The sequence below is a fragment of the Strigops habroptila genome, chromosome 8 (genome assembly GCF_004027225.2).
Source record: "Strigops habroptila isolate Jane chromosome 8, bStrHab1.2.pri, whole genome shotgun sequence".
Taxonomy (NCBI): Eukaryota; Metazoa; Chordata; class Aves; order Psittaciformes; family Psittacidae; genus Strigops; species Strigops habroptila.
In genome coordinates, this window is record NC_044284.2 from 41,275,015 (window position 1) to 41,300,913 (window position 25,899).

At 49.8% G+C, this 25,899-nt stretch overlaps 1 protein-coding gene across 8 annotated transcripts; it reads right to left on the minus strand.

Moving 5' to 3' along the window:
* Positions 1–40: 40 nt before the first annotated feature.
* LOC115611812 (ADAMTS-like protein 2) lies at positions 41–21,377 on the minus strand. 8 transcript variants are annotated; one of them, XM_030495286.1, is made up of 19 exons: positions 21,099–21,243; positions 14,283–14,420; positions 12,017–12,092; positions 11,411–11,513; positions 11,100–11,235; positions 10,309–10,454; positions 9,966–10,089; positions 8,639–8,719; positions 8,028–8,203; positions 7,330–7,750; positions 6,309–6,729; positions 5,356–5,462; positions 5,053–5,179; positions 4,507–4,720; positions 3,709–3,864; positions 3,147–3,317; positions 1,277–1,453; positions 704–848; positions 41–585 (listed from the first exon to the last, which is right to left on the minus strand). In XM_030495286.1, exons 6-19 carry the CDS (start codon positions 10,381–10,383, stop codon positions 467–469), a joined length of 2,514 nt encoding a protein of 837 aa, XP_030351146.1. In that variant the 5' UTR covers positions 10,384–10,454; positions 11,100–11,235; positions 11,411–11,513; positions 12,017–12,092; positions 14,283–14,420; positions 21,099–21,243; the 3' UTR covers positions 41–466. The 8 variants fall into 8 exon arrangements, 6 of the variants coding, with proteins under 6 accessions (XP_030351146.1, XP_030351144.1, XP_030351143.1 ...); XR_003992706.1 differs by lacking the exon at positions 11,100–11,235 and having other exon boundaries at positions 3,147–3,310; positions 5,053–5,182; positions 14,283–14,425; positions 21,099–21,193; XM_030495284.1 differs by lacking the exon at positions 11,100–11,235 and having other exon boundaries at positions 5,053–5,182; positions 21,099–21,377.
* Between the last annotated feature and the right edge of the window lie 4,522 nt (positions 21,378–25,899).

The following is a 25,899-nucleotide window of genomic DNA, read 5'->3' on the forward strand; positions in this document are numbered from 1 at the left end:
CCTTGCCTCTGGCCTAGGTGCATGCATCCCAAAACCACAGTTTTATAGTTTAGCTCTTTATTGTGACACAGAATTTTTCAGTATGTTTTGGAAATTGTCCTTCTAGTATAAAAATCTGCAGGGCAGATCAGAGAGATGGCTGCTGTTGTCTGTGCCCTGCTGCGGGCTGGCCTCTGCACCCCACTGCCTCCAGCTAGAGCTCTTCAGAGATGATGACAGCAGAGACAGGCTTTGCCAACTCACTTCTCAGTAGCTTTTGAGGAATTGATGGTTTGTCTTGGGTAAAATCCTCTTGGTGGAGAGGGAACAGTGATGACTAACTCCTAGGAATTCTTCCTCGTTGAGTAGGCTGGCCTACAGGGCCTGGCTCCACAGCCAAGCCAAGTGGTGTGGCTTCAAGTGGTAAAGTCTGGCTCGAGGGAGCCCTTGTCCCTTAACTTGGAAGGGAAGTATGTCCTGGCAGCAGTCAGGGTGACTTGAGCCGACACGACCAGCAGCAAGCCTTCCTGTAGTACCAGTGCGAGCACAGCTTCACCTTCAGCACCAGCACGCAGTTGGCTGTCACTTTGTCTTCACAGTCCTCTTCTGGGGAACAGAAGCATCCACCAAGGAGTTAAAAAGAAGATGTGCTTCCACAGCAAAGAGCTGGACATAGCAAAGGGCTCCCAAGGGTTCCACTCCCTTCCCATCCTCCCAGACTTACCTGGTGCCTCTGTGGGGCACGGCTGGAGTTGGCACATCTGCCTGGCTTCTGGTTTGGAAGTAAGGTCACAGCCCTGAGCCAGCGCTTCCCCCTGGTAACACTTTACCTCACGCAGTCGCACACCAGCACCACACGTCTTGCTGCACTGTCAGCATCAACAGGAGAAAGAGATCGTGAGAAGCATTCTTTCATTTTTCTGTAGTTCCTAAGTTTGTTCTTCCAGTGAGGCCTCCTGGTCCCTGCTTTGGATACTGTTCTTGAGGAGGTTTGGGTAAATTCCACTCTGATCACAAACTTTTTGCTGCTGGAGGAGAGCCTCCCTGAGCTGGGGTCAGAGCAGAGCAAGGAAGAAATAATCACAGAATCATAGAATAGTTATGGTTGGACCATGCTCGAAGGTTTTCCCCAGCTTGCATGTGCCAGTCCCTTCACCTGCTGCCTGGTCTGCAGAAGAGCTGAGCTTATGGTCCCCTTCAGCAGAACAGGCTGCTAGAAAGTCTCGCTGCAGCTTGTGCTCCACCAACCAGGGTTGTGAGGCCTCTGTTCCCCTTTCCCCACCACCCTGAGCCTTACCTGAGACCAGGAGGTAGTGAACCACGTTGAACACGGCCTCCTGAAACAGGCAGCTTGTTCCTCAGGTTTCTGAGAAGCTTCACAGCGCTTCTCAGGGTACTCCCTGTACACACCATTCTCCACGCCTGCACACAGGACAACCCGGGTCTTCATCCCTCGCCCACAGCTGACATCACACTGGGAAAGAGAACATAAAAGTCAGATAACAAATGATGCTTGTCAGCTGTAGAACTTCAAGTAGTATGGCATCCTGCTCAGAAGCAAGGTGCTTAATGCCTAACACCAGTCTAATGGAGCTAGTGCTGCCCAGGTCACAGCAGCAATGGGTGTCTGCAAAGGAGCTGAGTTTCTTAGGGAGTGGGGACAGAAGCTGGTAATTAGTGTTTAGCCAGCGCTGTGGATGCTGAATTCACCTCTGCTAGCCTTGAGCAGATACAAGGGATCTGGAGCAGCCAAGGTAAGACTACAAGATGCTGTTTCTGTCTTATTTTATTGTATCTATGTTCTCAAAAACCATGTAGCATGTTCACGTAGCAACGTATATTTTGGAGTGACAAGCTTTGTGTGGGCCCCAGGGGACCAAACTGGTGTACTGCATGTGAGTTGCATGGACAAGTACTACTGAGCCCAAAGCTACACATGCCTAGCTGGGAGGACTCACTCTTGGGACACCACCAAGAGAAGCTGCTCATTCTAGCTCAGCTCTGCTTCCTGATGCCCAGGGAGGCAACTGCCAGTTTGAGATTTCACTGCTTTGTGCCCTTCTTCACCACAGCAGGGCCAGCACAACTAGCTTGTGTCTGCCTTTAGTCATCCTGTGAACTCAGAGCTTATCAGCTGAGAGAGGGAACACAGCAAAGGCAAAGAAGCTGGCACATGCAAAGGTGGGGAACTTGGATTCAAGCAAGTTTAATAACCTGGATCCAGCTGAAAAACTGCACTGCAGTATTGCCTGTGACCCACACCATAGGCCAGAGCAGAAGAGGGTTACAGAACTGCCAGGTCCCCAGGTTTATCTAGTTTGTGATCGTTATCAGTGCTGGAGGGAAACTCAGCTGAATGTAGTCAACAGCTATAAAGGATAGCAAAATGAGAACAGAAACAAGGCTTAATTACTTCTCTGCTTCCCTAGAAATGTTTTTTCTTAGTACCTTGTGAATCCCTGTTTTGCTTAAGACTTTAAACACAAACCCCAAAATGGACTCAAGGTGTTCTTCTAGGTACTCTGGAATTTGGATCAACTTGTATCAGGAAGCCTAAAGCCTCAAGGCCTTAAACAACAGAAGGGAAGTACGAAGATTGACAGAGACTGGCTGTTAGAACATGGCCCCTGGACCATTTTTACTGGACTCTTAAGTTCTGAGGCAAGTACACAGTCAATGGTCTGGACATGACTTCCAGGGTAGAGATGTGGGCTATAGTTCAGATTTAGCTTTGGATATTCTTTATCAGAGAGGAAGCTGTGTTTGTTGAGGGTTTCTCTTCAGCATGTAGGACCAAACTCTTGGGATGGGTGAATGCAGGCTCTGGACAAAGAGCTCTTCTGAGGCGTCTGCAATAACCCAGCTATGAGCCAGAGGTGGAAGACAATAGTTTCCGTAGGACATTGCTGCCCTCCAATGGAGGTTCCTGGAAAAACAGCAAATGCCACAAACTGTGGCAGTCTATAGGGTATTGGAGTCGAGGTGCAAGCTGGGGTATTCATTACTCCTTCCTCCTTTCTAAAAGGAGCTAGGAGAAGGGCATAGCCCCACAGCTGGAGGTCACACCATACAACCTTGTTCCACCAAGGGAGCCAGACTCCTACCATCTCCTATGGGATATGGGCTGGAAAGGAGGCCTGAGGACACAGGGCTGTGCTTGGCTTTACCTGGTCCCACTCCTGCTCCACCCAGTGTGCGGGGCAGTTCTTGTCTCCACACGGATGGACTGCCAGAGGCTTGGTGACTGGGTCACACTGCGAGTTGGAGATCACCTTTCCCTCCAGGTTGCGGCACGCGATGAAGCGGCTCATGCGTCCCTCACCACACGAACCTGAGCACTTGGAGGAATAAAGGGCATTTAGACACATCAGAAAGCAGGAAGGTGGAGGGGTCAGGGTTGATGGTGCCAGGAGACCTGAGTCCAGAGCCTAGCCCTGCCACTGGGACTGTGGCACTGGATCCCAAGGGTCTTTAGAGGTACATCTGCTCAGGGGCTTCCATTCTCCTGGGGGCATGAGCCTCCCAGGTAATTGAATGGAGCTCACCTCGCAGCTAACCAAAATTTACAGCACGAAGAGGCAAAAATACACATTATTCTAGTTTCTTCAGACTAGCCTCTTCCAGGAGAAAGCCGAAAGAGAGCAGTAGCATGACCGCCTGTCTGCTGCCTCCTGCCAGCCCTGCACCCCCAGCATCAGGTACAAGCAGAAGCAGACTCTCGGCACTCACCGGGCCCCAATCGGACGCAGTCCAGCGGCGGTCGCAGGGTGGGCCTGTGCACGCCTTCTCGCTGCTGGGCTTCTGGGACTCATCACAGAGGGGTGCTTCGACTGAGCAGCGCACCTCCCGCTTCGTCATCCCCTGCGTGCCACACCGGGCTGAACACTGCAATGGCCATACACAGTCAGCCCTAGGGCTCAGAAGCAGAGACTAAGGGGAATGAGCAAAGGTGAGGGAGGCAGCTATGCCTCCTCCTGTTTCCTTCTGCTGCACTAGGAGAGAGGGGAAAGGCACCAACAGGGACAGGAAAAGGTGGGTCCATCTCTATCTCTGCTGCTTATTTAATTTGGGTCCTAGAGTTCCAGCGCTCCAAGATGCTGATGCCTGGAGTGCTGCTGTTCAAAGTCACTAGTCCACTGGCCCACTCCCAAGCAGACTGTGGAGAGTTAATCAAAAGAATTTTAATTTTAGCTTCTCTGTGTCTCCATGCTACTGTTTCCCCATTTGCTCTTAGAATCATAGAATCGTTTAGATCCTCTGGAAGAGGGAGGTGAAGCCTCTTGCTTGCAGGGCTTTAATTTGGTCCACATCCTGCTTGAAAAGTGACCTTAGAAAAAATGTTTTGCAATGGCTTTTGTCTGCTGAGCAGCGCCAGAACAGGGTAGCCATGCACAAAGGCAGTCCTTGCTTCCCCAGGAAGCCAAGGGCTTCCTTAGCACCCAACATCAACCAGCCACCTCCCTCCAGGCCCCAGCCCAGACCTGGCTGCTTACCTCTGGAAGCAAAGCTCTCCTGCTGCTTACCTACCTCAGACCACTCGGAGAGCTCCCACTGGGGCCCACAGGCCTTGTTCTTGCAGGCTTTCCTCTCCATGGGCCTGGCCAGCCCAGCTGACTCACAGAGGTCATCATAAACAGAGCTGTCAAAGCCTGGAGCCAACATCTTCCAGCAGCGCACAGTGCGGTACTGATAGCCCTCACCACAGGTTCTGGAGCACTCGCTCCACCGGCTGGTCTCCCACCTCCACGAGCAGTCCCCAAGAAAGCAAGCACAAAGGAAAACCCAGGTAAGGGAGACAAGGGACACGGGGTGGCTGGGGAGTGCCTGCACATCTGGGACTCCCTCACCCAGTAGCTGCTGCTATGAACCTGCCCATCACACATATGTCTGTGTTAAGGCAATGTTGGTCTTGAACGTCAACTTGCCCTTAGCAGGCAATTTAGTCAGCAAATTCCTTCCCTCTTTTTGCTTACAAAGCGATACCTACTAATTTATGAGTATCTTCCAGCCCAGAAATGGCTGTATACTTTGAGCGTGTTGTCCCTGTGGACAGCTGATATCACGTTGACTCACCTAGGCTGGCAATCTCTCCCTGTGCAAAATTCGTGAGTAGGTTCTGGTCGGGTTAGGGCATCACAGTATGTTTCATCCACTTCCACTCCATCATACCGGACACACATCGCATAAGAGGCGCTGATACCTGCTGGGCAATCAAGACATTTTCTTGGTTACACTCCATCAGATTAAAAGCCTCCACTCACCATGATTAAATCACTGCATCTGAAATGTTACCTGTCATTTTAAAAAATACCAGTATTCTCTCCATCGACAGCCAAAAAGGACTTCACATGATCAGTCACTTGAAGCCAAACCTACCTGAAGTGCATGTGGAGCTGCAGGGGGCATAAGCTGAGACTTTCCACCTATACATGTCAGCCAAGCTGATGTCATCATGGCCCACGGGGCTCACATCAAACTCATTGCTGTGGAAAAAGGAGGCAGTATGAGCTAAAAATTAAGAATTGCCACAAAAACAATATAGTGAAATTCCTCCTCACTGTCTCTGAAGATGGGAAGAAACCTAGTGTTTCTGCTGTCCACCTCCCCCACCTTGGGAAGATGGACCACTGATGAACAGAATGTAAAGCCTTGATCCACCTCCTGAATTCAACTAGCAAGGCAGTGGATCAACATCACTCTGAGAGGAGGCAACATTCACAGTGAGTCTTGTGTATATTATGGTCTTTTGACCACACGGGTGCCCTCAGCCTCAGTTCATACTATCACCTTGAGAGGTATAACACTAGGTTGGAAAGTGGAGCTCAAGCATGGTCCTTCTTAGTTATCATATAATTTGGTGTGGAGAATTCACATGTGGCTTGCCAGAAATGTTTAGAAGTTGGTCCTCATTCTCCTGCCAAGAATGGGGAGTCATATTTACTGATGTTACACAAGCTTCAAGAAGCTTATGTGCTCAGAGGAATGGAACAGAAGGGGCATGATGTGGTGGTAAACATGTGACATGCTATAGACTCATAGCCTACTTTACAACCACGTCAGTGTTGGCTTCACAGGTCCTTCAGCGTGCATTGAAATGGATCCCTTAGAGGCAGGGGACCTGAAATAAGTTCTGGGAGCAATATGTCAGGCCAGTTGTGACAATCAGTCTTTGGAGGACACACCACTGGTCAAGCATCTACAGCAGCTGCCATGGACAGACACTGGTGAATGGGGACATCAAGGACAGCAGTGGGACTACCAGAGGATTGGCGTGGCCTTCCCTCCCCAGCTAACTGTGCTTTTGTTTTGCTCAGGAAATCAAGTGCCACCTTTCAGTGCCAGGGGCTTGCAGAGGCTTTGCTTGGCTGATGTCCATGGTTGGGCTGGCACCTAGCAGAGGGCTCTCCACAGATGCCATCATGCTGTAGTTGGCTGCTTTCCCCTGACTCCCAGCAAATGCATCCAACTTCAAGTCTTCAAGTGAGTTCTTACGGGCCGGCAGTTTGTGGAGGCCCTGTGGCCACCGAGCAGCTGTCTCGGCCCATAGTCCTGCTGTGGAGTTCCTTGGGGCCAGCCTGGCTGCCAGGTGCTGCAACTCCCTACAGAAGGCAGTATTGTGCGGGTCTCGGTGACACAGGCGCCTGAAGAGACGAAGCCTGGAGGATGCTATGTGGCTGTTCTCTGGGAGCTCGGATCTCCTCATGCTGTAGGGTACAGCTGTGCTGATAGAAATCTGATTGAACCTAAGAGCTGGAAAAAAAATACAGGCATGCTTGAGCTATATTGAATGGCTTATACTTCAGCATGTGGTATTTAGCAAGACAAAAAACATTCATTATTTGGCCTCAAAATCACAAATTGCCACCAGGGTGCACCAACAGGCCTTAACTGCCCTGAGCAGCTTCACATGCACTCTGCCCATTGCTCAGGAGCTCCACTTTAGCTCAGGCCTGGGCCTTCATTTCTGGTGTTCTTTCTTCCTAAACTGTTGTTTGGCTTTCCTAGATTGACCTCAGATTGGACTTCTCCCCTTATTTTTCACCTGATGATCCCTGGACTGTTGCTAGGATCTGCTCCTGTCCCTCCCTGCTTGCCAAGCTCAGGTGCTGTGGGACTGCTCTGCCTGAGAGGGCACTGACTGATCTCTGCTGTGGTCACCCTCTCCCAGCTCCCCTTCCCTAACAGAGCTATTAGCCCTTGCTGCTCCCTGACAGTCTCCACCCCACTATCAAGCGTCATTCCCTCCTGTCCACCCTGATGGTAAAGCCACCTTAGATTTCAAGAAGACCAGTGTGGGATGTCCCCTTCCAATGAACAAATTGGGAGAGAAGGAAAGACAAAGTAACCAACCCAACTCTCTTTCTCCACCAACTGCTGCTGCTTCCTCCTTCTCTTCCTCTCCTGCTGTGTTTGTGTGATAGATCTGTCTTATCTGGAAGTCATACTTCTTCTCTTCACCTTGTTCCCAGCCCCAGTCTCGAGCCTGACTGGTGGAGTTGGTCTGGAAGAAGTGTGGGTGACCAAAGCCTAAATCTTCATGCCCTTCTCTTAGAGGAAGCTGTTCACTGGTGTAATCTGGTGACAGGGTGAGCCATGTCGCATTGAAGTCCTGGGCAGCTCTGGAGTTGGCTGGAATGGGATAGTTCTGGTTGGTCTCTGGTAGGTGGTAGAGAGGTCTGTCTATATCAGGGGCTGCAGTTTGGAGAGGTGGTATCCGTGGTACAGTGTAGTCGTAAGTTATGTGTGGCATTTTCCCATTAAAGTTGTAGTACTGGAGGAAATGGAGAAAGAAAACAAAACTCTCTTTATTTTAAGAGCATGTATTTCCCAGAGAACTCCTCTAGCTACATCCATCTTGGGAAGGATGTTAAAAGAAAGTAGTATCCTCATAAATCCAAGAGAAGCACACACAGCCAAAACAATATATGGCTTCCTCAGCCACCTATGAGTTTGGCTTGGGAACCAGGTTAATATTCCCTTTGTCTGAGGGAGGCTCACAATTTTGGTATAGACAAGACAGGAAAGCTTAAAACCAGTTCCTCACATACCATGGCATTCAGAGACTGGTTAGTGGGTCCATGAGCTATGATATACTCCAGTCCATCTGAGTTCAGGCTCAAGGGCCGCCGGTACTTGAAGACTGTGCCAGCTACCCTGAAGTTCTGAGGGTTGTCAATGGCAGAGTTGCCATTGAAGAAGAAATGTCCAGATTCATCTGCAAGTGCTTCAAAGAGAGAAAATGAGTAAATGTGATATTCCATGCAGAACACTGGGGCTGCACTGGTACTGAAGAGAGCAAACAGCTCAAGATCAAGAAAAATGCAATAGAAAAAGAACCACAAGTCTTCCAGCATCCATATTCCACATCAGGTCAGCAATGTTCAATGCCTGGTGCTTTCATTTCCCTCTCCAACAAGAGCACAAATGTCTTCACAACAGGGACAGTCCACAGGGAGCTCAGTTTCCAAATGTCCCTCCTGCCACTGGTTGCTGGAGATGTAACTTTGATTTATGGATAGATGAAGTGCCCCTACGCTACCCTGGAGGAAATGCTCACAGATAGCTCTCTCACAGGACCAATGGGAGCACACAGAGCCCTCCTCCCACCTCCCAGGCAGCTGAACTGGGATCTCCACATCCATCTGGTTTCTCTGCTTACCTAGGATGTTTTCTGTTTTCCTGCGCTCAATGATAAGGATGTCTGTGGCACCGGCTGGAATGTTGGTGATGAACACATAACCTGAGGAACAGAATAAAGTGTTAGGAAACCTTGAGGACAAAATAAAAAGGTCTGTGTAGGAAACACAGCTCGTGGGACAAGTGTCTATGTCAGAGGACAACACTGCCCTTCAGGGGCAGGATGCTAAAGACATGAATGCATGTTGCGCAAGTCTGTGAGCTTTAATCCCAACTTCCCTCTGAAGTTCCATTACAAATCACTGTTACTGGTCTCTAAGGCTCAGCCTGAGCTCTGCTGGGTCTGGAGTCAGGAAGGAGCTGCACAAGTATGACAGTCTGGCTTTAATGTGTGGATGAACATGCTCTCACACTCTTTCTGGCAAGAGCAGAGAAAAAGCCTACTAGTGATCAGGGCTGATGCTGAAGAGAGGATGGAAAAAAACATAAGTCCCCTCAGCAACTGACTCAACAGAATTTGTCTCAGGAGTAGCATAAAAATTGACCTTTAAAGGGAGAGGAAATAAGGCGGCTCTTAAAAGTTGTGTGGTTTGGCAGCTTGTTTTTCCTGCTAGAAATACAGGTCTTGTCCATTCTGTAAGATTTTATGAGGACTGGAATTGGAGGCCAAATCCGTACCTGTACTGCTGGAGGGGTTAGCGCCATTAACCCTGCTCTGGAAAGGGGCCTGAATGCTTTCCTAGTCTGTAGGGAGTGATGCAGGCTAGTGAAACATCAACAGTGTGAAATGTTCCAAAACACTCTCAAACACCAGTTAATTAACTACCAATGAGCATACCACAGTCTTTTCCTTCTGTGGGTGGAAGAATGGGCCAGGAGGTTGCAAGAGATGAATCGCAGCCCAGTTTCAGGGGGACTTCTCCTCAGCTGTGCCAGCCATAGGACTGGTTAAAGCAGGAGAATTGCAGGCTGAAACAAACACTGTGACCCTCATCCTAAGAGCTTAAGTTTCAAATGAATACGTAGCACAAATGAAAGAAGATCTCTTCACATTATCTCAGGTGGGCAAGATGCCAAAATCAATAGGAACAAATAGATCCCCAGCTGCTTCCTATTGTAAAGAGATGAAGGGAAACCCTACCAACCTAATATATAGCACATCAAACCCATCTCCTCTGGTGATTAAGTGAAAAGGACAAAATATAGGCATTTAAGCAGGCATGGCACTCTTCAGCTCTTCCATCAAGCAGCTGGGAAACTCCTACCCTCATCCAAGCCAGTCACCCTTCATGCCCGGTGGTGCTAAAAAGTAGCAGGTGAAGTCTCCGGACTGTGGTAGTAGGGAGTACCTATCTGTGAGACTGCCTTTCGGAAGCTGCCCGAGACACGGTGGCAAGTGCTGCCGTCCCCTCCACACACCCTGCATCTGTCCATTGTCCGGGGTGAGTACAGGCTCCCATCGCACCCAACTGGCTGCAAAGAATAAAACGAGAGGGTTTCTTGGGGTCAGCATATCTCCACAGGTCAGGGTCTTTTCAAGGAAATGCTACCATGCTCTTTTGGTGAGGTTGTGGGGGTGGGTGATGTAGGTTAGCTTGGAGTGGAGTAATGAATCCCACAGCAGCAGAAATTCACCCAGGCATGCGCTTAACACACTCCTGATTTCTATACTAATTCCTCCCAGAGCCTCACCTCACATTTCCCATTGATGCAGACCCCTTGATAGGTCCTGTCCTTGCAGGAGGTACCATCCTGTGCTTGGACCATCAGCTGCCTCTCTCCACTCTGGGTGGTGCATTGGAGGTCACACGGCTTATTGGAGATACTGGTGTAGTCATCTGAAGGGACAGAGGCAGAAAGTCACCAGGCAGATCAAGGTACTCAGAGACGGGCAGCGAGAAAGGGGACTTTCCTCTTACTCATACTGATGTCAGCTTGGATGTTCTTGCTGTTTGAGATGAGACCCCAAGTCTACGGATTTTGTAGTATTAAAGTGGGCATGGTATGGGACTGCAGCTGGGAACCATGCCTAGCAGAAATACTTCTTGCTGGCAAGCCCTTTTCCTTGTCATATCCTCTCCCCTTTGCAATGCCCTGTGCCAAACATGGGACTCTGCATCAGCAGGTCCCAGGCCACACGTAAATACAAAAGAGCAAGCAAGACCTGTAAGAGGGGTACTGACTGTCTGGGGCTGTGGTCAGCTACACCCCATTCAGCTCAGAAACTGAAGCCAGAGGTGCAGCTATGTGCCCCTGGCAGCTAATGGAAAAACAGGTGGGTCCAGAAAGAGGGTAATATCTGTGGTGAGCTCAATCTGGGCCTCAAGGCACAAATGGCAACCCATGTGAAGCAATCTGTCCCACCTGTGCAGGAAATGGGTGGGCATCCTGTTCAGAGCAACCCACCACCAACCCGGTACAAAGCATGCTGGGTGACAGAGGCAGCCAAAATTGTAGAAGGCACAAAGAGCGTGAACACCCACTCTGCCAAGATGACTGCTGGTTAGCCAAGACAGCTCAGAGAAGCCTGTATCCTGTCTGCCCACCAGTGCTTGCTGATGTAGGATCCAAAACAGGAGCAATGTGGTGAGAGAGGAGGCCTGGCTGGGTGGAGCAGTTCTGTGAAAAGACAGGGAACGATTTCTCCAAAGCAGAGAGCATAGGGAAGCACTTCCAGACCAGCCAGGAGCATCCATCCCTTTTCCCCTGGGACCTTCCCCTTCTCCTGTGCCTGAGAAGATCCTGTGGGTGTTTTGTCTCCCTTGATCCTTTGAGTGAAGCTGTGAAAACCCACCTGGATAGAGGGGCATCCAGTGGTAGTAACGCTTCCCAAAGGCTTTGGCATTGAAACTGGAGCACTGCTGCTGTTTGAAGCTTGCTGTGTTGGCTGGGCAGGGCTATGGAGGGAATAAATGTGATCAAAAGCTCCCTATGTCACAGCCATGGTTGTGACAGCTGCTTGTCCCTGTTGCATCCCTGGAGGATGAAAATGCCCTATCCACCCTGGAAGGAAACAGTGATGGACTGTGAGGTGCCATAATACAGGCAGAAAGGCCAGGCCTCTGTTGCCAAGGGCCCTTCAGACAGCTCTGTTTAACAGTCCTGCAAAAATTACTTCCAGAAAAAAAAACAAACCATACTGGAAAATCTTTATGCATCCCCCCATCTCACAACAAATACGTTTTTATATCCTTTTCCCCCACCTCTCAGTCCCAGAGAGTAGATAGAGCCCACCTCCCACATCTTCAAAGGCACACTGTCACCCACCCCAGGAGTGGATCACACCTCTTGTCTGCACTCCTTTGATGGACCAGTCACACTCTGAGTGCTGCTACTCTTGCAGTTCTCCGAATTGCACATTCCCCAGTGAGGACCAGTCACTACTGGAAGTTGTTCTTACCTGCTGCTGGCACAGTTGGTAATGCTTGGCTTGACCAACACATATGGTACTGTTTGTTGCCTGGGGTATCTGTAGCCTGCAAACCAGAAAGAAAATGAGCTGGAGGTCTGTGAAGTACTGAGGTAGTGATGAGGTAGTGATAACTGAGGATGACAGAGAAGTCAGGCCTGACTTAAGGGGGAGAAGCAAGGCAGGTATTTTATCAGAGGAAAGCTTTCTGGATCTAGACTAGCCAACATCTCTGAAGCACATTTTCTGTGCTTTTAGGTGAACTGTGATTTTAGACTACTCTCATTTTGGGACAGGTTGAGCAGACGGGGAACAACTCCAGTATCACCACCTCTGTGTCTCTTGACCTCTGAGCTCCAAAAGGGTTGATGTGACAAAAGGACAACAGACTCTGATGATGAATCACTCCCACAGAAGCACACAGGATTTGCAGTGACCAGGGAAGCTGGTCTCAGGATTCACTGTGCAGAAGGCAGAGACAGAACCTCTCATGGGGACTGGCCACGTTAAAAGATTAGCAGATGATGGAGCAAAACCACAGGAATTTCTCAACACTTCAGCTCTGGCCAGCAAGTGTTATCCAGGGGACACCGGAGTCCTTGACTGATGCAAAGGCAAAAAAATTCTTGAAAGCTGGGAAGATGTATGGAGAATGGCCGAGACCACAGATAAAGGCAGTGTGGTGTGTGTGAACAGCAGTAGCAGACAATGCGTTAACAGTACTGGGAACTTAGGGTGCACTGTGTAATGAAGACCCTATAGGCATACTCAGGCTGGACTGGCTGGAGGCACTGCAGCTGTCCCTCCAGAACAATGCTTTACGTGATGTAGGCAAAGCCTAAATTTACACCAACCAGCTTGAAAACTGCCATCCTTTCCAGCTGAAGTAGAGGCTGCCTACAGACTCAGAAATCATTTTGTGGGCATACCTGACTCACACTTAAGCCATTCGTCTTAAAGCTGAAGAAACCTTTTGGCTGTCTTTTATGTTGAGGGGTGGGGGTTTTTTGTTTGTTTGTTTTAATCTGACTCCATCCCTAGAGTAAAATGCCACAGCAAAGCCCTCCCCAATTGTGGAGTCAAGGATAGAGCACATGCCAAATGGACAGAAAAATCTTTCTTTTGTCAGCAGGCAAAGGGCAAACAGGCTGCTCTGGCTGTCGGGGGTATGGGACAGCCCCAGGCTCTTTCCCACCCTTTGTTTCTCACTCTTCTCCCATGATGGCCAGTGTGCTGGGGACAAGCAATGGCAGAGACACTGGCAAGCCCAGTTAGCAGAGAGGCTACATCCAGATGGAAGGTACTGCAGCACATCTGGACCTCACCATGCTTCCACACAGCCCACATAAAATAAGTCTTCTGCTGAAGGAAGGAGAGCAGGCTGGGGACCCTAGCTTGAGCTTCCTCCACTCAGGAGTGCATTCATGCAGAAGGGAAAGGGGCAGAGTGTGGGGTGGGCAGCCCCTGTGAGCTTGCTGTGCTGCTCCTCATTAACATCACAGGAACCTGGAGCAGCAGGTTAGTGAGGTGCTGCAGGAATAGGAGAGCTTGGTGGCAAGGTGACTCAGAGGGTACAGCAGGAGTTTGGGCAGCTGAAGTTCCCCAGTACTCCCCACTCCCACAAACCCAGTCCAACTGATACCAGGACTGTAGCAGCTGTAGGGGACAAATGGAGATGCTGTCATGTGTCAGCCAGATATATCACAGAGGGAAATAAACTTGCAAGCTCCACAGGGAATAAAGAGGGGAAATTGCTGAGATGTGGCTGAGCTAACTGCTGTCAGGAGTAAATCAAGTCCCCATAAGGCGTCTGGGAATATGTATCCACATTCTTAGCACAAGAACTGCCTACAAATCAGGGTTAGATTGGTCAGACCAACCACAGTAAGCAAAGGGAAGTGGAATAGAGCTAGCTTTCTTCAGCCCACAACCCTATCAAATCTCCCACAGACTCCGAGAGGGGATCAACCCCTTGCTCTCTATCAGATGAACCAGGCTGAGTGGGTGACACATTTCGAGGGCCTGTGGCCTGCCCCACTGCAGCATGCTTCTCCCTTGCCAGCCCTCCCCACCACTGCCTGCTCACCACCTACCCCACAGGCTACAGCCACCTTCCTTTCCAAGAGACCACCGATGAAGATGGAACAGCTGACCCCACAAACTCAGGAGGTTCAGCCCCAAAACATAGGTCAGGGGCATCCCATTTCCCTCTGCCACTTCAGACCTGGCCAAGGGTTCGGGCTGGGACACAACTCACCTCTGTTGCAAGCAGTGCCTCTCCCGGGACATCACACCTCCTCCGCAGGACCGGGAGCAGGTGGACCAGGAGCTCCACTCTCCCCACCATTTGGTGACTTCTTCATCCCAGAGGCCAGCTCCATCTGCTGCCTCACTACTGTCCTGACAGAAACAGAGCATGGTTAGGTGGAGAACCTGGCTCCTCACCACCCCAAACAGAGAAGGGCCTTGCAAAGGCAGATCCCCCAGGGACCATGTCACCTGGATGCCTTCTAAATGGGCAGCACTGGGACAACCATGGCAGGATCAAAGTCCCTGTGAGCCACACCAGGCTCATGCATCTCAAAATTCAAGTTTCCCTCCAAGATTGAGTTATGGGAAGGAGAATGCCTCTGGGATCTCATGCCATGCTGTAGAGAAGGACTGTTGGGCTGGTTATATGTGATAGTAATGCCAGCTGCAGCCTGACTCCACAGCATCACTCCCAGCCTGGATCAGACAGAACAGGAGATCACAGCTCATGCTGCCTGCCTGGGTCTGATGCAAGGTCAGGAGAGAAGAGGAAGAGCTACGGTGCTTGGCCATGCAGATGCCTGCCTGCAGGGAAGGTGGGGGTACACATCTATCACTCACTGGAGCTGCATTTCAACAAATAAACTTCTCTGTGATTCAATCAGTTCAGACCCAAGCTCCTCTCTCTCCAGCCTTCACAAGTCATTTTCAAGAGTGCTTCAGAACCTGAGTCTCCTGCAATTGCTGTTGTTCCCTTTCCCCATGCACCCCACTATTCTCAGAGGATTACTCTGTCTCCCAGCATGCCTTGCTGGGGCTGAGCCTTTAACTTTGGCAAACCTGAGCAGTCCTGGCCCTGACATGGTCATTGCAGCAGGCTGCTATTGGCTGTGCCTTCACAATTCCCAGCAGGTAAGAGATTCTGTGCTTTAGCTTTAGGTTTGGTTTTTTTCCTTAGAATATTTTCCTGTTTAGTGTCTGTCTGATGGCCTAAAAGCTCCCAAGGACTTTGGCAAACTAGCCTGTGCAGGAACTAATTTGCTGTTTATTGAAATACAGCTGCGAGTAGTGTTAAAGGCAGCAATGAGTTTAACACAGGATAGTGACTAGAAGGGATTTATCCAGTTGAAAATACCAACAATGTCTGAGTATTAGTAGAAGAAAATAAATAATATGTGTGTGTGAAGTCTGCTATGTTGAAGCTCAGGGAAGTTGTATCAGTGCTACTATTGGCAAAACATACCAGTCTGTGGCAGTGGCCAATAGTCCTGTTTCAAAGAACCAGTCTGCAAAGCGTAACGGATGGATGTGAAAGAAAACTCAGCAGGGTTTGCTCATCGCTAAACGCGCTCTGTATGCTATTTTGGTTGAGTTTCTCTTGGCTTTATGCACTTCCATAGTGTAACGCAGCCAAAGTGTTCTTCATCTTGAAGTGTAATTCCTGCCTGAAAACTTGTTGTTTTTACAGCATCTGCCAACAGGACATCCTCTGGGCAGAGGAGATGCAGCTGGTTTATGCAAATGTTTTTAAGTTGTAACTTAGAGTGGCTGAAATATGCATTCTTCTGGGTGATAACCAGAAATGTTGAAAGTAACCTTCTCTGCGGCAGAAAAGCACCATAACACCCAATGCTTTACTCTCTAGTAATTACAATAGTTAATTTTGAAAACAATATAGCACAACTCTTTGCTGTACTTAGATGTTCCGGCTGGAGTTGACTTGCCTGACAGGGACCAAATGCTGTTGTCAGCAGCTGAGTTGCTCAAGAGAAAAATGAAACTTACAGGAAACAGACATGTTTTCAAAAATACCTTTTCCCTCTTCTTCCAAATGATCATCTCAATCTATTTCCTATGAGAATTTTTGTCTGACTGTATATTATCAGACTGTAAATGGTAATGCTGACTATGTTGCTTCCACACTTACAAATGAAAGAAACCAAAGGTCTCTTATTTTTGTCTAAAATCTTTCCCTGACCTTTTCTATGCTTCTTTGTGATAAGCATCTCAAGGCCTGTAGAGAAAGAGCTCTTCGCAACTGTTGGGATGGAGAATGCCAATGATTTACCTGGTGTCTGTGCAGAGAGCTCAGCACAATACAGATTCTCCCACAGTGGGGGTAATAATCAAAGCTTGTGTCTTACCACTTCACTAAATAGTAACAGGAGGCACACGGACTGTCTGGGGAGAAGGCATGTGGACAAAAAGCTGCAATACTTACACAGCTTTTCCCCAGGTGGCAATAAAAATCTGTGTCACTCTAACCAGCAAGATAGTCCTGCTCCACAGATCTTACAATCCAAATAGGTGAGACAAGGCAGAAAGGAAACAGAAGAAGGAAAGTTAGATGGGCTGTTCTACTGACCTATCCCTAGATATGAAAAAGACTTTATATGTGGAGTGGTGTATTTTTTCTGGGTTACTGCTCTTGGGTATTTTGCTTGGATGCAAGGAGACTTCGCATGTTTGGGGAAGATCAGCATCTCTGCCTTTGTGTGCCTCTTTCTTATGGTTAGAGTAAGATATGTTTCTCTCCACACTGTGATTTTCAGGAACGACAGGAGCCCAAATGAAGATTTATTGAAGGATGCTAGGCAAAACCTTTTTTAAAAAAATAAAATGTGTTTCCCTATATCCATAAGCCCTGTTCCTGTTTCCTCATTGCACTGGAGGAATCAATCACTTTTCAAGCAGATTGATTTGGCTCTCAGGTTTTCCACGACCAAGTTCCCTTGCCGGTCTTTGCCTAGGAATGTTTATTTTCTTGTGTAAGTAAGGACAATGCTGAGCTGTCCCCTTGACCAGTAAGACTTACAGCATGACTGCACCAGAGTCCTAGGCCTGCTGACGTACAGGGGGAACTCCAGGTACTCAGAGCTGGAACAGCTGGTTCCAATCTCTGCTGAATTTATTATACTGTCAGAAATAAATTTGCACTAACCGTGACACACAAATGGTTCTTGTTTTTCATTAGTGATACTTGCATTTTCCAAATTTTCAGATAATCAATTAAAGACTGTGGGAAAGACTCCAGATTAGATTAGCTCCTAGTTTTAGTTTCCCAAGCTTCTCTGCAAATCCCAAGAGTTACCTTCTGGCCAAGTGAATTCCTCTCCCCCACCCCCTCCTTGTAGGAGAAATCAAAGGGGCTTTAAAACAACTCTTCTGCATTCTCCTGGTTGTAGGAGATGCTGGAACTGCTCTAATTTGCACTCTGCAAATCACAGAAATGGAGCAGGCTAGAAACAATGGAGCAGGAGATGCACAAAGGTCCAGTCTTTATAAGGCTGGTTCTGTCTGGGCTTGGATGAGGGCTCTGCCTAAAGGAGGTGAGAGGGTCAGGTGTGATTCCTTAGGAGATGAGGAATATAAGCCTAGAATTTACATCTGTAGAAAAGACAGACTGTATTCCAGTTCAGCCAGGTGCTCTCCGCAAGAATTTCCCCTCAGGCATTTGTGGCTTGGCACCCGGTGATTATATAGCTGCAGTTCTTCCTCTCTGAGGTTAACCAAGTTATTTTTGTGCTTCTGCACCTACACGGGAGGCCACGCAATTGAGTGGGTGAGAGTTGCCCCCCTGTCCCCTTGTTGGGGGAAACACATCTTTGAACCCCAGCTTGCAGAGAACTTTCTGACAACAAAATATCTGTCTCCAGATTTGCCAATATCAATGGCAGAAACATCATTCTCTCAGCCAGCACCACTGAAAGCTTTTTCTGTCTAACCGAAGACCCAGCAGCTGCTTCCCCTCTCCTCCCTGCCAAACAAAGGCTGACACAAACAAAATGCTTCAGGCCTGCAAAGAAGGGTGGGCTTGGGCTGACATCCTATGAGATTCCCAGGCGGTCTTTCTGAAGAGCTGAAAGGGATAAAATAAATTCTCCACTGACTCCCTGTCATGCTCTGGATCAGCTCTAAGCTATGCTGGGTTTCCCAGAAACCTGGGAAAAACTGCAATTACTGTGTCAGTGGCCCAGTCTCCTGTGTTGCTTATTGTTGTGCCTAATCTTGAGATTCGTTAGAGCCTGGGTCCTGGAAAAATGCTGGCTGGGAAGAGAGACCACAAACATGCCTGTCTAGTTCACTTAACAGAAGAGCTTGCGGGGGAAGCTCTCCCACTGCAGCCTGGCATGCCTTAAGGGCTGGCCCACCCCTGAGGGGCACAGTAGCTGTTATGAACTGTTCTGCTCAGCCTTGTCTGAGCTTATAAGACTACTAGACTACTAGTACTAGTACTGAGCTATAAGAGTGCTAGACTACTACCAGCTGAAAATGAAATAAATTCTTCACAGACTTCTTCTGAGGCTATTAACTGCATGTCCTCTACCAAAAATTTCCACAATCCCTTTACTTAAGGGCTTCTCTCTACAGCAAACCACACACACTACTTACTGAAATACTAAGTGGCTTCAGATGTCTTAATGCCTGGAATGGATGTCAGATTATTATCTGAAAATGAATGACCATGTTCAACTCCCCTTGTTTGAGTTCCCCATGTCATTCTCTGACTAAAGCTGTGGTGAAAGACTCTACCACAGCCCTGAAAAAAACCAACAATAGCATTTGCAATTATGCCTTAATGTTTTACAAAAGAACTGGTGTTTGTGTAAAGCTGTTTCTAATCCTGTCATGGTTTTATCCTATTTGGGTAGGCTAAATAGTTTTATGAGAGATTCACTGTTGGAAGCAGACACAAAACCCAATTTTCCTTAGGAAAGTTGAAACAAGATATTTGAAGTATCTTCTATGAGGGGAAGGTATCCTGAGGTAAAATAAGCAATGCAGAATAATTTTTAGGGGATCAGGAAGAACGTTAATCTGGGAAAAGATGGTAGCTTGCTAAAGATGTGATATTGCAGCAGATAAGTAACAGAAATCTGGACACATAATGAGGTGCAGATGAGAAGCAAATTAGAAAACCAGTGAACAGAAGCCAGTGGAGAACTATCAAGTACTGTTCGTAACCCTGTTGTGACAGAAATTTCACAGGTAAATGCTGCACATCATTACAAAATACTTGAGCTAAGTCAGTTAGGTCCTTCATTTCAAGTGGGATAACGCACTTATTCTGGGGCAAGCTGGTAAAAAAGAAGGAAATCTGTGAAGGAGAAGAAGGGAATAACAGACGGTGTGTATGAGACGCATCTCATTGTCAGTTTTTTCAGAGGCACTGAATGCAATTAGCCCCATGTAGGAAGGAATTTGCTTACCCCATCTATGGATTTAGGCTTTCTATGACACTTTTTGTACAATCGTCTTGTATAAAGAAAACAGGGCAGCAAGAGGAACTGTAGGTTAATCCCCTAATGACTATTTTGTGCACTGTCTTGCACTGGAGATACCAATCAATACTAGGAACGCTTGGCATCTGCCAAACTAACTTCCACCATGCAGTCCTTGATCAGAGTGCTCTGCGGGATTCTCCTGGAGTAAGGGAGTCCTCAGGGCGGACCTGGCAACAGTACTGGTGTGTGTTTGTCTTGCGGAGAGCTCAGCAGCCCCAGATGCCCTCAGCTTAGCTACTGTACAAACACAGCTGCTGGGCGCAGGGAGAATCACCAGCAGCCAAGGCTTTTGTACACATGATGATGGAGGAGTCCATCCAGGTCACTCTTAAATGAAGCACTTCACATCTGTTTAACTTGACCCAGCTTGCTCTGCCTGAAGTTTCTCTCTGACTTAGCCCTATAGTTAAGGGGTAAACAGAATGGGCAGTGGATGTGTGTGAAGGTAAAAACAAAGTGGAAATGAGACACTTGAGCTGTAAAATTAAGACAACCCCAGACCAGGAGATGCTTCTGCTTTTCAAACCTCAGTTATCTGCAGTAAAGTTGGTGTCTGGTCTTCTCTGCGTTTAAAATAGCTCATGTGAGACTGCTTCACCCCAATGGAGCCTGCGTTGTGGGGGTGGGAAACCCTCTTTCCCCTTCTGCAGAGCAGAATCCCTTTAGCAGCAAAGAAATCCGGCCGGGTTCCCCTTGGGGAAACAGGAGCGCTGAGCCAGAATGCACGCAGTGACCCGTGAAGACAGGGGCACAGCCGGTGCCCCGTGAAGCTGTGATTTCTGCCTCCCCACCACAGTAACAGGGGCAGTTCTCCCAGGCTGGGCCTCGGGGAGGAGAAGGGGACTAGCAAAGGGGTTCTGGTGTGTTGCTGTGGAAAAAAGTGCTGTGAGGATGGCCAGGCTGAGGAAGTCCTTTATGGACAAGAGCAGAGATGAGGGGAGCGTGGGGTTTCAATGCCCGGACATGCACCCCAGTTAGCAGAGAAAGCTGCTGCCTGAACCCATGCCTGGGGTGGCAGGGGAGACAGGGAGGATGAAAGTCTGTTTTCAGCCCTAAACTGGAGCCAGCCCGCTGCTAGAGATAAGCATGGGGGGGAGCCTCGGGCAAACTCCCCACCAGGGACAGACCCTGCTCCCCCATGGTCCTCCTGGTGACGCTGGGAAGCTTCCTCAGGCATCCTTACCCCCCGACGGCCTTTTATAGTGCCAGGCCGCTGGGCAATGAGCAAAGCGTCTGGTCCTTGGGGTAAATTTGGGGGAGACACAACAAAACCACCTCCTCAAGCACTTCAAGGCTGAGGGAGGGCAGCGGGGGAACCTTCAAGTCCAGGCTATTCCTTGCAGGAACCAGGAACCTGCGGGGAAGGGCGACGACCCGCCGCTCCCGTAAGGCGACCGCCCGCTCCCTGCCCCGCGCAGGCCCCGCCAGCTCGGAGCGCCCCTCCTGGCCCCGACCCCGCGGCGGCTCCCTGATGGGAGGGAAGGAAGGAGGGGGCGAAGGGAGGCTCCGCCGCCGCGGGCCCACCCGCCGCCGCTTACCTTAGCACCGAGGGGGGCGGCGGCGGCGCTGAGAAGGAGGAGGAGGAGGCGGCGGGGAGCGGCGGCCATGCCGCGCTGCTGCTGCTGCTGCTGCTGCTGCTGCTGCTGCTGCTGCTGCTGCTGCTGCTGCTGCTGCTGCCGCCGCCGCCGCGGAGGAGACGGCAAGGCGGCGCGGCGGCCCACCAGCGGCGGTGGCAGGAGCAGCCGCCGCTGGAGCGCGGGCCGGCATGGCTGACGGAGTTAATGACTTTACAACCTGCCGGGTGGCGGGCGGCGACCCGCGGCGCGGCCGCTCGGCGGGGGGGCAGGGGGCCGGGCGCTTCTCAGGCCCCGCCGCCCCGGGGTTCGGTCCCGCGTCCCGCCTGCGAGCTTGCGGGGCCGGGGCCTTCAGGAGGGCGGGCAGCCTGGGCCTGCCCCCTCGTACCGCCCTGCCCGCGGCCGGTCCCAGCGACCGGCCCCGCACGAATTTCTCTCGCCGCTTTCTGCGGCTCCTTCGTAGCCCCGCAGCCTCCCCGGGCAGCGGCGGGATGCAGCGAGCGTCCCTGCCGGGCCTCGGCCACCCGCGCTGCGCCCTGCCCCGCGCACACCCCGCGCTCCCAAGAGAAGTCCTCCCTCCGCTTGTTTCCTCCTGCACAAAAAACATTTGCTCTACCCAGTGCCTATTTCCTGCCCCTTCTGGGCAACCTGTGTTTCTTGGTGCATCCCTTTCGGCCCTGCTGGGGCTGAAGGGCAGCGTGTGCTCCGTGCCGGGAAGCAGGGAAACCACAGCGTACACGGAGAGCTCCTCTTTCTGGCGCCCCAAATGAATTGTGCCTTGTGGGTAGCGAGCCTGATGACCTGGCCCATACTAAAAGAGGATTTAGTTGCCTAGAGGCCTCCAGATCTCCACCACGGTTTGTTGAGTCATGAACTAAAGCCCAGCTTAAGCCTCACATGAAAGTTGTTCGGTTTGTGCATCCTGACATTTGGCAGTAACTGCAAAAAGCACAGTGCGAAATCAGACCATTCGAACCTACTCCAGCAGTCTGCTCTCTGCTTGAGGTCTTCTCAGGAGATGCAGTGGCACCTCAGAAGCCCCCATAAGCTCTCTGAGACCTTCCAGGCTAAAGAAATCTGTCTCCAGGTGCTGCTTTCAGGCTGGAACACTCATAGCCAACTGTGTAACTTAAAAGGAATGAATTTACTTGCCCTTCTTTCTGGATCCCTCTTTGCTGTGTTTGTGATCAGAAGGCAGCCCTTGGTGAGATGCTGTGAGTCTCCAGCTGCTGCAAACCATGGACAGAGGCTGTGCAAAAATGGCATTAGGTGTCCCTGACCTGGGGCAGGCACCTGGGCAGCAGCAGTTCCTGCCTGCCAGATGTGCTGTAGTTAGTGTAAGGAAGGTGATCCGATCTCTCCACACCTCTCCCCCACCAAGGGTTTCAGCCTCAAGTTGGAGGAAGGGGAGAGGAATGATGAAGCGGTGTCAGCAGGGGGGAGCGACTGGGAGCTCCGGTCAAAGCTGTTTGCAGGCAGGCAGGGGGCAAGGGAAGGAGGGGGGCAATCTGCTTCTGGCCCATCCAGAGAAAATGAGAGTGAGGAGCACTGACAATAACATGATTGCACCATGAGCTGCTTTCTACAAATGGGGAGGGAGCTTCAGAGTCAATTCTTGGCTTTCCTGCCCTGCTTCAGCCCTGTGTAATGTTCCTCTGGACCCAGCTCCTGCACTGCAGATAAGCAATGCTGTGGGGAGACACAAAGGTGGGGGAGAGGCTGTGCTGAAGAAGAAAAGTGTGTCTGGCTCCAGCTGAGTGAGGAAGTCAGCAGTGTGGGTCTCACGTGAGTTATGGTATGTCTGATGTTCTACAGCCCCTCTCAAAACCAGTGTGTGAGCAGGAGCCCTGGGAGGCAGAAACAGGCTGAGTGCTCTTCAGTGCAAAGACAATTTGAGAAGGGGGATCTGCATGTGAGGCACTAAGGGAGCGAGATGGGGCCTGCAATGCTCTCCCCTCCAGGGCCCCTCTGTGCCCCCTCTCCTGACCTTTCTTGCTAGTCTGGCTTGCATCCCTTAAGCACAACTCCCGAGCCTCTTCTGCTCACAGGGGTGGTGCAAGTGCAGTGTGAAAGGCAGCAAGACACTGTTAAAATGCTGCTTGCTATTTTACATCCTGAGTTTAAGCAGTGTGGTTGTTTTATTCAGAGCACATTTTGAATAATCGCAATCTATGTGGGAGCAAGGGTATAGGAGATAAAGTTTCCCTCTTAGTCTTGAGAACCCACTCCCCGCTAACCAATGTATGGAAGGGTTTGATAGTGCTATTGAACTGATTAAAACACTTAAAACTTTGCTAATAAAACCGTCACCAGCCACCACAACCAGCTTCCAGCCTTGTAATTGTTTCTAATCCACCTCTCTCATTTTGTATTTTTTTTCCCTATGGTCTTTATTTAGATCATAAAGTAAATTTGCCACTTTCTAACTGGGCCAGCTGGTTCTGCTGTATTATGTACATGAGCAGGCTGAGCTCTGCATGTGCAGCAGGTCTTGCATTCAGCTTTACCATTAAAAAGGTCTTTTCCTCTGTTGCTTTCCAGTCTCATGTGCCCTGTTAACAGAAAGTAGGTCTGTATTACCACCAGGGAATGTTTAAAGTATTTATGAGGTTGAGGATCTCCCCTTTATTAGCATCCAAGAGGAGAGCCATATAGTTTCATCCTAACAGCCTCTCCATAACCAGAATTGAGCTGGGGCCAGAGAGTGTGTTTCACTGTAGGTGCCAGCCACATTTGGACATGTGGGCTGCTTGTGGGGAACTGATCTGTGCTCATCTCCTGCCCTCTGGAAGTTGCCTAGGGTTATTTCAACCTCTTGTTTCATTGAATTGGGTTTCATCAGCCAACTGTTTCTCCAAAAAGCTTCCAAACACAGTCAGGAGAGGAATCAAGGTATATTGCCTCTGGAAAAGAGGACCAGTGTTTGTGGCTCCTGTTGCAGCAGTTCGTGCAGGACTGGAGTATACCATCCTCTAACATTACCTGACGGGATTTATGCTGCTCACAACTCACTTGCAGATGTCAAGATGGCAGCTATCTTCCCACGGAGAAAGTTCTTGGATCATAATTATAGAGGTTGTGAGTTCAGAAAAATGCATGTGAGAGATGGGCCTGAAGTGTAAAGGTATTTGGACCTCTTTATTTCCCTGAGTGTGTTTTCCTCCCATTGACCAAGCTGCTGTCTTTGACAGCAGTCTTGCAGAACATTGCACTGCGGTTTTAGTCCATCCCTCTGGCCGAACAGCCCCAGTAACTCAGTTGGCTTTACCTGGTGTTTGCCCCAGCACAGATGCCCCTTCCTCGGCCTTGGAACAGAAACAACTGGACTTTGCCGTCCCTGTGTGGAAGAACCTGTGTGGTGCAAGGCACAAGCTTGACACAAGCTCTGACCAGGGAAATGGCTGGTCCTTCTTTCTTCTGGTTCTGACCAGCTCTAAGAGTTCAGGTCTGTTAACATAGAAAAAACAGTGGCTTCATTCAGCTTAAGCTGTAATTGGGGGAAGAGGCCAGGTCTACTCTTCTGTAGAGATCACCACGACCTGAAACTGCTTCCCGGAGATGTTTGAGTGGTCCCTAGGTTGCTGGGGTAGAGGCTGAAGCAGACCTCAAACAATGTGTGGTGTGGGGAGGCTGTTTCCATCCCATGTATTGAACTACACTGCTCCTTCTGCTCAGGCTCCGAGATGATCCTCACCTCTCGAGTGCCCTCACGAGGGATCTACAGAGCCCTCTCTCGGCCTGCGCAGAATTGCACACTCCAGCCAAAGCGGGGAGAGGCCAGCGGGAGGTCTGCTCATGGCTTTGTCCCCTCCCTGTGCAGGCAATACTCTTGCAAGCTGTATTCTTCAAGCCTTTTCACTGCAGGCTCTTAGATCCGCATCCCAGGGCTCTTGGACCCGCGTCCCGCAGGCTGAGGCTAAGCTCCTTTGTGCAGTTCATTGTACGGCTGCTTCCCCTGCGCGTGTGAAGAAGGGAAATAAAAAAAGTGTTAAGCTCCCAGTATATGCAACTCTCTCTTACAATGGAGGTTTTGTAGGCCTAAAAGTGACCCCCGAGGAAACAGCCCTCTGGCAGCAGAGCCTGCACATGCATGGAGCTGCAAGAGAGTTAAGCTGTGGGTGAGCTTCTGGAGGTTAAAGCTCAAAAGGAGAGATGTGGCTCAGCTGGGTTCACTACCTGTCTCTTTATGTCCTGCCTGCTTCCAGTTATAGTCTGTGCTGGTGCAAAGGGGCAGAAAGAGATGTGGCATGATGTGCCTGTTGCAGGGACAGGGATGCTGCACGCAGAGCAGGGTGGCACACCAAACCCAAGCAGTGCCGGCTAGGCCACTCTCCTTTGAATGCTGGGATGATGAGTTTATGTCCTATCACAAGGCAGCGGCACACTCACACATATTATCAGTGCTCATTTTGTGGTGGTGCAGTCCAGACTGGCCTTCTAGAACTGGTTTTGCCCCTCAGTTGAGGTGTAATTTTCAAGGTGATTTTTAGGGTTGTTGAGCACCCTGTGGCAGCACATCCTTCCCTACAGAACTACTGCTGCAGAGAGCAGTGCTAAAAAAAAAAAAGGAAGAAGAGTTGGGGAGTGGAATGCTTTGTTTAATAGGCCAAGTAGAATAAGATTTTGTTTGGTTGTTAGCTCTTGGGTTTTTTTTTAGATGAGGAAAAATAATTTTGGTTTTAGCATTGATGTAGCAGCGGGCAACTGATAAGCTCCAGCCAAACCCATGGCCTTGCTGTGCTTGAGTGATGTGTGTATGTGCAGG

What these genes read in the sequence shown, in the direction of transcription:
- LOC115611812 (XM_030495281.1), bottom strand. Translation starts at nt 21,167, where the DNA reads ATGGCCGCCGCTCCCCGCCGCCTCCTCCTCCTCCTTCTCAGCGCCGCC. An exon ending in ACCAACTGTGCCAGCAGCAG is followed by an intron (nt 11,514 to 12,016) that starts GTAAGAACAACT and finishes TTCCCTCCATAG; the next exon opens with CCCTGCCCAGCCAACACAGC. An exon ending in CAGCTCCACATGCACTTCAG is followed by an intron (nt 5,183 to 5,355) that starts GTAGGTTTGGCT and finishes TTGATTGCCCAG; the next exon opens with CAGGTATCAGCGCCTCTTAT.